Genomic DNA, 14,087 nt, shown 5'->3' on the forward strand with positions numbered 1-14,087 from the left:
CTCGTTCTGTCATCTGCTACCATTGAGAACAGTCTAGAGCCATCCTCTTTGGAACCCCCTTTCAGGTAGTTGAAAGCAGCTATCAAATCCCCCCTCATTCTTCTCTTCTGCAGGCTAAACAATCCCAGTTCCCTCAGCCTCTCCTCATAACTCGTGTTCCAGTCCCCTAATCATTTTTGTTGCCCTTCGCTGGACTCTCTCCAATTTATCCACATCCTTCTTGAAGAGTGGGGCCCAAAACTGGACACAGTACTCCAGATGAGGCCTCACCAATGTCGAATAGAGGGGAACGATCATGTCCCTCGATCTGCTCGCTATGCCCCTACTTATACATCCCAAAATGCCATTGGCCTTCTTGGCAACAAGGGCACACTGCTGACTCATATCCAGCTTCTCGTCCACTGTCACCCCTAGGGCCTTTTCCGCAGAACTGCTGCCTAGCCATTCGGTCCCTAGTCTGTAGCTGTGCATTGGGTTCTTCCGTCCTAAGTGCAGGACCCTGCACTTATCCTTATTGAACCTCATCAGATTTCTTTTGGCCCAATCCTCCAATTTGTCTAGGTCCTTCTGTATCCTATCCCTCCCCTCCAGCGTATCTACCACTCCTCCCAGTTTAGTATCATCCGCAAATTTGCTGAGAGTGCAATCCACACCATCCTCCAGATCATTTATGAAGATATTGAACAAAACCGGCCCCAGGACCGACCCTTGAGGCACTCCACTTGATACCGGCTGCCAACTAGACATGGAGCCATTGATCACTACCCGTTGAGCCTGACAATCTAGCCAGCTTTCTACCCACCTTATAGTGCATTCATCCAGCCCATACTTCCTTAACTTGCTGACAAGAATACTGTGGGAGACCATGTCAAAAGCTTTGCTAAAGTCAAGAAACAATACATCCACTGCTTTCCCTTCATCCACAGAACCAGTAATCTCATCATAAAAGGCGATTAGATTAGTCAGGCATGACCTTCCCTTGGTGAATCCATGCTGGCTGTTCCTGATCACTTTCCTCTCATGCAAGTGCTTCAGGATTGATTCTTTGAGGACCTGCTCCATGATTTTTCCAGGGATTGAGGTGAGGCTGACTGGCCTGTAGTTCCCAGGATCCTCTTTCTTCTCTTTTTTAAAGATTTTTTTAAAGTGACTCCTTTGAGTCACTGAAGCTTTGCCAAGGGAATTTATTGAATTATGTTCTCCAAAGGGCATTTTAGGTAGGTACCCTGGAGCCCTGCAGGGCTCAGAATCAGGGTCAGAGATGGAAAAAGTTCATCTCCCAGGCCAGCCACCAAATACAAAATTAATGTGAAAACATAAACACTGAGTGACGTTCTCCTGCCAGCTACCCTAGCTCAGCCCCGTTTTCTGAACAGAGCTGAGAGGCGACCTGGGTCATCTGATTTTCATTGTCTCACCTGCATTTGGCTTTTAAGAATTCTCTCTTCAGACATTAAACCTTCCGCATTTGCTGCAATGAAATACCCTTAGAGCTGAGGGATATCTTTGGCTGGACTCACATCTCACTGATAATGGTGAGACCTGATCTGGAATACTGTGTGCAGTTCTGGTCTCCCATGTTTAAGAAAGATGAATTCAAACTGGAACAGGTGCAGAGAAGGGCTACTAGGATGATCCGAGGGATGGGAAACCTACCTGATGAGGGGAGACGCAAAGAACTTGGCTTGTTTAGTCTAACCAAAAGAAGGCTGAGGGGAGATATGATTGCCCTCTATAAATACATCAGAGGGACAAATAGCAGGGAGGGAGAGGAGTTCTTTAAGTTAAGCTCCAAGGTGGAAACAAGAATAAATGGATATAAACTGGCCATCAAGTTTAGGCTCAAATATTGGCCAACATTTCTAACCATCGGAGGAGGAGTGAAGTTCTGGAATAGCCTTCCAGGGGAGCAGTGGGGGTAAAAAAACCTAACTGGCTTCAAGACTGAGCTTGATAAGTGTATGGAGGGGATGGTATGAGGAGACTGCCCACAATGGCATGTAGCCGATCTGTGGCTGCTGGCAGCAAATATCTCCAGTGGCTGGTGATGGGACACTAGATGGGGAGGGCTCTGAGTTACTACAGAGAATTTTTTCCCAAGTGTCAGGCTAGTGGGTCTTGCCCACATACTCAGGGTCTAATTGATTACCATATTTGAGGTGGAGAAGGAATTTTCCCCCAGGTCAGATTGGCAGAGACCCTGGGGGGGTTTTCTCCTTCCTCTGCAGCATGAGGCACAGGTCACTTGCAGGTTTAAAATAGTGTAAATGGTGGATTCTCTGTAACTTGAAGTCTTTAAATCATGATTTGAGGACTTCAGAAACTCAGCCAGAAGTTAGGGGTCTATTTCAGGAGTGGGTGGGTGAGATTCTGTGGCCTGCAATGTGCAGGAAGTCAGACTAAAGCCGATGTGCTGTGGTAGAAGGAGGCAGGTGACAGTCCGTCGATAGGTGAATGTTCTGTAAAAATGAGCCCCTTCTCCTCCCCATGGGGCTGAGACTCAATGACGTGGGGGAGTATGTGACTCCCTGATTTTAGAGCTGTAGAAGGGCTTTTGCTGCTCTCATGTACTTTGTGCTCTCATGTCCATGTACTTTGGGTTATGCCCCATAACTGTCTCACTAGATCAGAGGTTGTGGTGATAGGTGGTCAGTCACGGCTGACCTGTCTCCTTCCTGACGTTCTGTTCATCATTCAGGGGTTCAGAATCCCTGCCCGTGTCTGCAGTTCTCTGGGGTGCAGGGAGGATTCATGACAATTCCCTCCCCCTCTCCAACAATCTGTGCCCGTGGGAGAGAAGGGTTGATTCCCCAAGGGCCCTCCTCCATTGGGAGGAGCCAGTGGCTCTTCTCAGGGCCATCTCCTGGGTCTCACAGGGGTTAGAGGTTCTTGATCCCCAATGCAGCCTGATGCCCTGTGGTTGGTGCTTAACAGAACGCGAGGGGCCGGGGTTGGAGCCTCACTAGTGGCCATGGCTTGTGTGTGTTACAGGGATCTATCGCTACGTAGCACCAAGGGAATCCCCTGGGTGGGTGAGTCAATGGACAATTGTGTCTCAAGGGATCTCCCTGACTGATCGCCGAGTTTCTGAGAGGGGAGCCACTGGGTCAATGAGCTGGGAAAGACTCGCTCAGCTATTGCATGATTGCAGATGGATTCCTAGCTCCCTGTGGGAGCACAGAGTGGGAGTGGGGGTTTCCCAGCACCATCGCGAGTCAGGAAGCAGAAGAGCCCTGCCTTGGGTCGAGGACACGGTGAGCTCCTGGGCTTCATTACTTCACCCTATAAAAGGCTGGGGGCAACATCAGTGGGGTGGGGAGTGCTACCTGAGACCTCCACTGGGGCCACTATAGGGCGATACTGCCCCAGCCCCCCAATTTGGAGCCTGGCTTTGTGCAATGTGCCCTGTTGCTTTTAGGTCTTTGGAGAGATATTCTCTGAAAGGCAGAGAAGATCCTTCCTGCAGGTGGCGCTGCTGGCCATCTATGACCCCCTGCTGCACCTCAGCCCGGCTGGGCTGGTCCTAGCCTTCTCCATCTTTGGGGAAGCTGCCCAGCTGATGGGAATAAAGCGAGAGGCTGGATTAGGCTCAGGTGATTGGGGGTGGGACCCAGGTGCTGTCGCCTCTAGGCCCCAAAAAGTCACTCCTGTCCCATCACCATTCGATGTCTGGGAAGCAGCAAGGTGAATGAGTCAGAGCAGGTGCCTTGCTAGAGGTGAATTCAACTCCATGACCAGGATGGATTAAGGGCTTGAATTGCAGAGATGCCACAACCATCAAAACTCTAGTTCCAGTCAGAGCAGTTTGCATGCCCTCAACACCTCTGTAAACCAGGCCTTCAATGAGGAGCCAGGACCTCAACCTGATAAGAGAAGGAAAGGGGAACACCCATATCCATGTACCTCAGCATCCCACTCCTCAGTGCCAGGAGCAGGAGTGGCCCCTGGCTCAGATCCCTTGGCTTGATGGAGCTGCTGAAATCAGGGTGGGATGAGAAGAGATGAGAATGAGCTGGGGACATAATAGAATGGCAGTGAGGGCCCCTTCCTTTCAGAGGAGAGTCCATGGCCCCTCCACGGGGGAGCCCTTCCTTCCCTCCACACTGTGCACTTTGGTGCCTGGGTGCGGCAGGGGACTGCTAAGGGCAAGGATTGAAGAGCCAGCTATCATCCTGCCATGAGCTCTAGCACTCCTTTTGTCTTAAGGAGAGCCTGTGATTAACTTATCCTTGGTTACGTTAACTGAAGGGTGAATTCACAGCCATCAATCTCAACGAGGTCATTAGTCCTTCTCCGTATAATACCTATAAGGCAGCAACAGGAAACTGTTTGGGGGGATTATAACCAGGAGTGCAAGTAGGGTGGTACTCGCTGGTACGCAGTACCGGCAAGAGATTTTTAGCAGGTACAGGTACCGGAAAGACTTGGGGCTTGCCCCTGCCTCTGGAGCAGGCATGGGGCTGCACTCTGCTCCTGAAAGGGGCAGAATGCAGCTAGGGAGGACATTCATTATTTAAATGGCTTCAACAGCACAATACATATGCTAACAAACAAAGGCTTTGCTTAAGTTTGTTATCATAAGTTTTATGTGGTAACATTGGTCAGGAGTCCTCAAGAGGGGAGGGATGGAAGGTATTTAAACAGTGTTTTTTATTCTGTTTCTCCCCATTGGTCTGAATTATCCATGACATCCATACTGCATCACATTGAGTCCAAATCATCAGAGGAATGCCTCTGCTTGCACTGACCAGAGGATGTTTGGATTCTGATGCCAGCCCAGTTCTGCCACCTGATGGGAAACATGTGTTGCCCCCAGTGTACCTAGAATTCTTCTTTGCAGCCAAACTAGTCTAACATGGATTTTGTTAACTGGAACTGGAGCAGCAAACAAAGAAAACAAATGACTCATTGCCAGCTTTGTGGGTGAGAGAACTATAAGTGAAGATTATAATGCTGAACACTGACAGCCTTAAGCCAGCTGCCTCAGGAATCTGCCAAGAACTTTGCTGAAAAGATGTTCCTCATCTTTGCAACGGAGCTAAGACTTATCACACATCTGCCCACCTTTATTCGGATGAAGCTCCTTCTGATCTGACAGCTCAGGCATTGTCAGTTTTCATCCAGAACAATTTACAAACTTGGAACCTAATCCTGTAAACCCTTAATCATTTGATCAATCCCATTGAAGACAATGGGACTATTTGCATGACTATGGACCACTTCTGTGGACTGCTAAGAGTTTCAGGAGTCTGTTCTGTTCCTATAAAGAAAGTTGAATCCCTATTGAAATGCAATTTTTGGGTACAAAACCATAAAGCAGTTTAGGATACAGTTCTACTTAAAATTTGTCTTTTAATAAGTCCTACATATGCTGAAATGGCTCCTCACCCAACTCCCATATTCCATATAAACAGACTGAATACTACATATGTAGGTGGAAAGTGAGAAGTTAAGCATGTTGATGTTTGTATATACAAAGGGGAGGTGTTGCAGGAGACGGGAAGAGCATGGGGGCCCTGGGCTGAGGGTGGGGAGGGGTCACATGAGGAGGTCACATGCCCCCCCTCCCCTTCTGTCCCTCCCATGAGTGCAGTACCGTCAAGGAATGATTTCTACTTACACCACTGGCTATAAACCAGGAAACCCCTTGGTCAAATGACCCCAGTTTTGGATCACTAACACTACCCTGAGACCCCTTGAGGCACACCGAACTTCAAAGCAATCTGAGTGACTGTTCGGATTTTAGAGCACTTACAAAGTTTCAGCTTTAAAGCATATAAAATGGCTGCAATGGAAACCCTCTGGCTGTTTTTCCATATTGGGGCATGCACACTGTAAAAAGTGAACATTTTCTTAAATTCAGCCTGCATCCCCTGAAGATAGAGTGAATAAACTTGACAGACTGAGACGCTTTTGACCCTCAACCCATCAAAAGTTTGAGCTCTAGCATTGCACAAAAAAACCCACCTAGAAAAGCACATTTTATCTCTGCAACCCCTAGCTCAAATGACTTTTCGAAAAAAAAAATCTATTTTTTCATGGCTTATATCTCCATAATCCCTTGCTCAAATGACCGACCATTCAATTTACTAACCCTACCCTGCACCCTCCGGAAGCACACCGATTTTCAAAGGAATCTGACTAAGCATGTCAATGTTAGAGGTCTTAGAAAGCCGACTTTTAAATGGTAGTCACAACCCTATACAATACTGTACTATACAATACTAGTTCTGCTGCATCACTCTGATATTGGTCAGGTCGTTTACTGGCTGCGTACCCGCCTTTCAGATTTCTGTCTACAAACTATGACCTTGGAATGCTCCATGAGCATTAAAACGGGGCTGTGCTGTTACACAATGAGAACACTGATAGAGGAATACACATCAAACTAGGCACCACAGTACAGACATTCACCTCGTGTAAACTGGAACAGCTCCACAGCACTATGCCAATTTACACCAGCTGGGGACCTGGCCCTTCATATTTGTTCAATCTCCCTGATATACCCACAACCAGTGTGAATTAAACATTGTTAAAATGCCATGCAGCTTTGCACCTGCAGTCGAATGAGCCTTTCAGTATAGTGTTGAATGCAGTAAGAAAAAAAGTGTAATTGCTGAGAAAGAAAGAAAGAAAGAAAGAAAGAAAGAAAGAAAGAAAGAAAGAAAGAAAGAAAGAAAGAAAGAAAGAAAGAAAGAAAGAAAGAAAGAAAGAAAGTTCGGCCATTCATCCTAATAGAAGTGAAAGTTCAGATACAGAAAATCTTAGCAACCCTGAGTTCCTCCAAAGTTCTGTCCCTAGTGGGAATGAATCACTCCTTAACATTAAAAGTTACACATTTGTAATTAATCCCATGGAACAAAGAACTAAGAAAGTGCAGACGGGTTCAGAACTTTTGTCTCGCCTTTGGTTTAAAAACTCACAGGCAAAGAATATGGATTTGAAACTATATAACAGGCTAGATCCCCAGATGGTGTAAATCAGCCATTGCTCCATTGAAATCAAAGGGCCAGATCCCCAGTTGGCAAAAATAGCCCTAGCTACACAAGCTGAGGATCTGGTCCTTCGTGTTTAGTGTTTGCTCTTCATGACCTACTTCAATCAGCCCAGCCAGCCTGAGCTGTGGGTTCCTCTGGTGGCTGTACTCCAAGAGCTGCTGATGCAATGCAGGAGAAAGGGGATGGGGGGGAACAAAAACAACAACAATCTCTGCTCACCCAGAGGTAATTATGTGGAATTAATGAAGGAACAGGCTATTTCAGGCCAGCTGAGGTTCTGGTGCCACTAGGCTTAGCGATTGTAGGTCACATGTTTGTTCTATAAATATATCTTTTATTCTGCAATCCCTTTGGGATACCCTTTGAGGCTCAGCCCTGCCTTAATTTTAGTCAAGGGTCCTTCCAGGGATGCTGCCATTGTGTGAGATCGAGGGAGGGTGCTGTTCCCTGAGTTTAGGTTCATCTAGGGAAGGTTGTTAGGGTGGTTTGCTCCAGAGGTGAGATGATAGCTGGGCTCACAGCCCTGGAGACCAGATTCAGCTATTTAGCCCCAGAACAGGGACATCCCAGGTTGTGACCATGCCTGGTGCCTGCACAAACCAGGATCAGCTCGAGAGCTGAGAGGGGCTTTCAGTCTCTAATCCCATTTAGTCCATCACCTCTCAGCCAAGCCTATCCAAGGAGGGAAGCAGGGAGCACACATCTGTGGAGTCTGCTGTCTGCTAGGAACTGCAGAGAGACCCGGCAACTCAGGAAACAGCTTCTGGATAATATAGTGATGGGGGCATGATAGACAGATGGGATTATCTGAACATTATCTCTCTGACAGAGGAGGATCAAATGCATCACAAGTTGGGAAAAAATCCACAAAGACCAGCACGGTAAGTTTCCTATTTCAATTAAATATGTGAGGGTATTAATATACAAGGCACATGTGAGAACATAAATATGCATGACAAGAGGAACTCTTGAAGAGTTTTACTATCAATTTAATCAAATACCGAGCACCAGTCAGACTTTTTTATTTGCTTATTTTTCAGCAGCAAAAATGGATTGTCCATAGAAATTGTGAAAACTCAAACGTTTGTTTCATCGTGGCAACTGAGAAGAAAACAATTTTAACTGAAAACTGAAAAAAATTAACCTCTGCTATCTTTGGAAAAACAAAATATATATTGAGGATAGCAGAGACTTTCCATGAAAATGTGTTCAATTGAAAACCCAATTTGCCTTTGAAATAATTAAAGCAGAAAATGTCTGTCTACCCACAACTGGAAACTTAGTTTTGCACCAAGGTGGGAAACATTAAGATTTTCCACTAATAACCACAATTTCAAACCCATTCGCTCTATTGCAACTGTTTCAAAGGGATAGCTCCAGGATGGTTAAACTGAATAAAGCAAAGTCGATAGCCCACAGAATATATTTTAAGCACTGTGAAGCTAAAAGACGGAGTTGAAGCCCGCAGACAAAACCGTTCTATCTTGACACTGCCCAAGGAGAGACAGAAGGTCAATGGGATTAGAACCTAGATCTCCTGCTCTAGCACCATATCTGCTGTCCGATATTGCTGCCACCTAAATGGCAGTGCTGTTGAGCGGTGCACAGAACATACACATAGTATGGCACGGTCCACCCCTCTAAGAGCTTCCAGTCAGAAGAACTGGAACCCAAGTCTCCTGACTGCTACTGACCTGCACAGCACAGACACAAAGTCACAGAGGGAAACAATTCAACCTAGCAGTAACTGAGCGATGCTCCTAGCCCATCATCACACTGAGATGGAAGTACAGCTAGAATTGGTACCATGAATCAATCTGGAAAGAGGTAGCAGGCCGTCTGTGTGGAGGAATCATCACAGACGAGCTGCCACATAGGAAGCTGAGTGAGTTAATGTTGTATTTCTCTGGAAAGTGGGAATCAGGCTGTTGTCATTTTAGTATGTTAGTTTCATGCCCAAGTTGTGGGCTTGCTGTTTGTCACACTAGGAAACCATCTGGGCTAGAATTGTTGGATTTGGATTGTACTTTGTCCCATCCTTCATACTGCATTTTATCTAAGGCCAGAGCCTCAGAAGGCATAAACTGACCCAGCTCCATTGACTTTAAGTGAAATAATCCAGTTTTCACTAATGTGGTAGTGCACCTGATTAGTGCTCTGGCTGATGGAAGTGATGGTGCGGTGCACCCTTGGTATTCACATCATGAGATACTGCAGAGAGAGAATCAGGATCAATTCCTCTGGCACTCTAATCCTGACCATTGCCCTTCTCCTTCCCTCCCCAGACATCACACTGAGGAAGAAAATGTCCAACCGAACCACTGTGACCGAGTTCCTTCTCCTGGGATTCTCTGATGTTCGGGAGCTGCAGATTTTACATTTCATCATGTTTCTAGTGATTTACCTGGCAGCCCTGATAGGGAATCTTCTCATCATCACAGTTGTTGTCCTCGACCACCATCTTCACACCCCCATGTACTTCTTCCTGATGAATTTGTCCATCCTAGACCTCGGCTCCATCTCTATCATTGTCCCCAAATCCATGGTCAATTCCCTCATGAACACCAGGTCAATTTCTTATTCTGGATGCGTTGCCCAAGTTTTTCTCTTTGTCTTTTTTGTTTCAGCAGATCTTGTTTTATTGACCGTCATGGCGTATGACCGATACGTCACCATCTGCCAACCACTGCACTATGAGAGAGTGATGAAGAGGAGAGCTTGTGTCCAAATGGCAGCTGGTGTCTGGATCAGTGTTTTTCTCTACGCTGCACTGCACACTGGGATCACGTTTGCAGTTTCCTTCTGTGGAGGCAACGTGGTGGGTCAGTTCTTCTGTGAAATCCCCCAGCTCCTCAAGCTCACCGGCTCTGACTTGTACCTCAGTGAAACTGGTACTATTGCCTTTAGTGTGTGTTTAGGCTTAAGCTGCTTTGTTTTTATAATTGTGTCGTATGTTCAGATCTTCAAAACAGTGCTGAGAATCCCCGCTGAGCAGCGCCGGCATAAAGCCTTCCTCACCTGCCTCCCTCACCTCACTGTGGTGTCCTTGTTCTTTTGCACTGCCACCTTTGCCTACAGTCATCCCACCTCCAGCTCAGCCTCAGTTCTGGATCTCGTGGTGGCTGTTCTCTATTCCGTGCTGCCAGCAGTGATGAATCCGATCATCTACAGCATGAGGAACAAGGAGATCAAAGCTGCATTGAGGAAACTGATAGGGTGGAGGTTATTCACCAGAAATAATCTGTCCATTTTTTCCCTTTGGTTGTGATTTCATTCCATGTTTCTTTATACATGTAATCCTCTGATGACATTATTATCTCCATGAGAACATGCTTTGCCATTTGCTTATGCAGAAAGCTGTATTTAGACTGGTAAAAATGCAGACAAACACAACTCAAGTCAGGGGAGTTACTGTAGATTTACACCAGTGTAGATAAGATCAGACTCTATCTATCTATCAAGTTTTTTGTACAGCCACCCATCACCACACTCTCTGAGCACCTTCCACCTCAAATGAATAGCCATAATCAAGTCCCTAGTGGACTTCATGAGGTCGCTGTGTCTTCTCCTTTTGGGGGCATAAACTCTGCTTGGATTCAGCCTGCAACCTCGGACTTACAGAATGGATGAGATCAAACGAGGGGAGGGCATGTCTCAGGACCATCTTGTTTTTGAAGATCTGTAACTCTTGAGGGCTTAATGAATAAAGTTTCTGTGGTTAAGAAATCCCTTGGCTCAACACATGTTCCTCGCCTTCCTATCATATTCTTCTTAAAGGGGTTCAACTAGAAGCCTAGCATGAGCACAACCTAGGTGAAGCTCTGGCAGAGTGTGTGTAGGTGTCTGGGGGCTTGGGAGAACTCAGACACTGGTTTTGAGTTGTAAGGCAGCTGGACAGTGGGCTCCAATGGCCAAGGGAAGGGCGTCAGACCAGAGGTCTGAGTTTGGCAGTGTTTCCTAGAGCCCCAGAGCTAGTGACGATGAGACTCTACCCAGACGCAATTACCTTGGAAGTATGTGGCACCCAGAGATTGGGTCCGCTTTCACGAGATGGGTGACTGTATAAGTGGGTACCGGGCCAGGTTGTAAAAGCTATCTCGTCTGGCTTTTGTTTGGTTTTATCAGTTGGTCAGTTTGGCTTCAGGGTTGTTTTTTCCCCCCTTCTTTGGGGGAAGGGAAATGATTGGTTACATGGCTGTTTCAGCAGTTTGTCATGTATTTGGGAGGCCAATGTGTTCTCTCTTTGACTGGGTTTTCTGACAGATCTGACAGTTTGCTTCCCACAATGATGAAGGGGTGAGAAAGAGTTCTGTAGCTCTCTGGATGACTGAGTTTCTGCTGAAATTACTATTTTAAGGCAGCTGGGATTGTATTGTATTAGTAATGACACGTTAGGGCACCTAGGGCCTCGGATAGGTGTCTTTTAATTATATTAAAGCTAAAATAAAACTACAGCCACACCCCAGGTGTCCAGACACCTGTCTCCCACCTCAGTCCCGGAGCAATTCACCATCTGGAGGGAAGATAGGGTTTTGTCTGCTAACTCATGTGTGGGGCCCAATTGGTACGTGTACTCAGAGACCACCCATTGGATCTATTCCCATTCAAAATGTGGGTTGTGTCCTAACCACTGAGTGTCTAACCCCTGAGCTGTGGGGTATTCTGATGTGGAGCTTCCCCAGTCTCTTCCATTGAACCTGTTACACTTTGGATAAATAGATAAGGAGTCACTGGGTGAGAGAGCAAGCGAGAGAGGAAAGAATAACTCTTCAGCCAGGTGGTTAGTATATATAAATAGCTAGATGTGAATGGGGACCGATTGGTAGTTTCAGGATGTATCAAAACTCATATTCCTCTCCTTGTGTTGGCACATACCAGTTTTGTCTCCTTTCTCTGATACCAGCACTAGTCACAAATTGTCATCTCTGAGTGTGTGTGTGTGTACAATTTTCTCATGAAAAATTTAGACTTTTCAAAGAAAACCTCATAACAGTTTTGTTTGTTTGCTTGTTTGAAATCCCAAACCCAATTTTTTGGGGTCAAAGTCTGCCAAAAACTTTAGAAAAACTCTCTCTTTTTTTGCTCAAAATTTTTGGTTTTTAGGATTTCAGTTTTCCAGTGAAAAATCAATTCTCAAGAGAAAATTAGACACTTTCTGAAAAAAAAATCATTTAGTAAAAAGTCCAATTTTCCACCATAAATCTTTTGATGGAAAATGTTTAACCAGCCATAGGTGCTACTGGTTTTCAGGTACTGACTGTTCTCTTTACTGAGCACTGAGTGTGAATGGTGTACAGCGTACAGTGCTGTGATGCTGTGAATATGTATCTCTTTATCTACTAACCAACAGAGTCTGACACCATTATTCACACTGAGAATTCCCTTTTCCATGGGCAGTCCCATTAAAATCCATAGAGCTACTCAACATGAAGAAAGGTGGTAAAATCTGTCCCAAAGTGTATACTCAGTGTCAGTCATATCTATTGAATTTAATTTCCCTTACTCCTGCAGAGACAACACCACCCTGGAGAGTCAACTGCAGTTCTGTCAACTATGATCTAATGCCAGTTGTAAATTGCATCTTCAATTACACTTGAGCAATGCGGGTAGTTTGTATTGTGCCATTTCCATTAAAGCACGATTTGCCAGGACCCCTCCCTCATGCAGGGCACAACATTGATGCATGGGGGATTGTGTAAGCAACCACAAATCGGGCATATTCCAACTTTCACCATATATATATATATGTATAATAACAGGGTTTTGGATGCAATTTAAATATATTGTGAAAGCAATCAGTGGCAGATTACCTCACGGGCCAACGTGGCCTGTGCCCTGGCCCACGGCCAATTTGGAGCCCATGGAAAAATCTCCCCCACTGTGGCCCCTGGGAGCTCTCGCTCCCCATCTTGGCACTGGCATAGAGCTTCTCCAGTCTCGTGGCTGCAGTGGGGGAGCCCCCGAAAAGGAGCAAGCAGGGGTTGTAGCCATGGGGGAAGGGGTGGAACAGGGTGGGGCCATGGGTTGAAGGGGCGGAACAGGGCCATGGTTCCAGCTCCAGGGCCCCCCACTTGCTCCGGCCCAGGGCCCCAGGCAACCTTAAGTCATCTCTGAAAGCAATGATCCAGTGTTCATAACTTCATGAAGGCCAGAATGGACTGACAGATAATCCACTTTGACCTCCTGTATGCCATAGCCCACTAATCTTCACCCACATACCCCTGCATTGAGTCAAATGACTTAGTTAAACTCAGCATTGCAGTCTTTGGGAGACTAAACCATTGTGTTCCACAGGCAGAGAACAGGAGTGACCAAGGTGACACTAGAGAATATTCTCATGGAAAATTTTGATTTTGTGAAAGAGAATTTCACATTAGAAAATTGTTCCAGTGGAAAATTCCCAACCAGCTGTACCCAGAACTCATGGAGAGCCTATGGACTCCAGTGGGAAGAAGATTGGGACATTGCTGGGGTATAGCATCTAGGCTTACTCAGGCTGAAAGAAGAAATATTCCCCTAAGCAAGAATGCATTCACATGACAGAAAAGCAGAGATGGGTCCAAATCAAGACTCTAATCCACGCTGGGATCCCAAATTCCTCAACATTCAAGAGAGGAGCTTTTGGATCTGAGGTCATGGATCTGCCCTGTCACTACAAAACCCGCCACTAGCTGGATGGACAGACAATGTCCCCATTGCAGGTTGGCACAATCTCTTTGAAGATGCAGGTCATGAGTGTGTTCTGGAGACTGAACTCCCCTTTGCACTGTCCAGATGGGCTTCAAAAGTCCGAGCTGGCTTACTGGTCCTTCAGAAGACTGCCCAGTTGGAGATAATTAGTGACAGCTCAGATGAGTGGAAATCATGAAATCAATGGGAGTTAGGCACATCTGAGGACCCCAGTAGGAACCCAGCTGAGTATTTAGGTTTCTAAATACCTAAAACTTTAGATAGTTTTCCACATCTGACTCCTCATCTCCTCCATTGACCCAGTGGAGGTTTATATCAGGACGTGTCATCATTCCTCAGGACACTTTATCAGGCACAATCTCTTCCCATTCATGTCTCCGTGTTTAAATTCTGCAGAGT

At 46.1% G+C, this 14,087-nt stretch overlaps 1 protein-coding gene across 1 annotated transcript; it reads left to right on the forward strand.

The window, feature by feature from the left end:
* Nucleotides 1-9,303: 9,303 nt before the first annotated feature.
* LOC140904857 (olfactory receptor 14I1) lies at nucleotides 9,304-10,266 on the forward strand. The gene has a single exon (XM_073327168.1). The coding sequence runs from the start codon at nucleotides 9,304-9,306 to the stop codon at nucleotides 10,264-10,266; it is 963 nt and encodes a 320-aa protein (XP_073183269.1).
* The last annotated feature ends 3,821 nt before the right edge of the window (nucleotides 10,267-14,087 follow it).

This window comes from Lepidochelys kempii, unplaced genomic scaffold, assembly GCF_965140285.1.
Source record: "Lepidochelys kempii isolate rLepKem1 unplaced genomic scaffold, rLepKem1.hap1 scaffold_134, whole genome shotgun sequence".
Taxonomy (NCBI): domain Eukaryota; kingdom Metazoa; phylum Chordata; order Testudines; family Cheloniidae; genus Lepidochelys; species Lepidochelys kempii.

What these genes read in the sequence shown, in the direction of transcription:
- LOC140904857 (XM_073327168.1), top strand. Translation starts at nt 9,304, where the DNA reads ATGTCCAACCGAACCACTGTGACCGAGTTCCTTCTCCTGGGATTCTCT.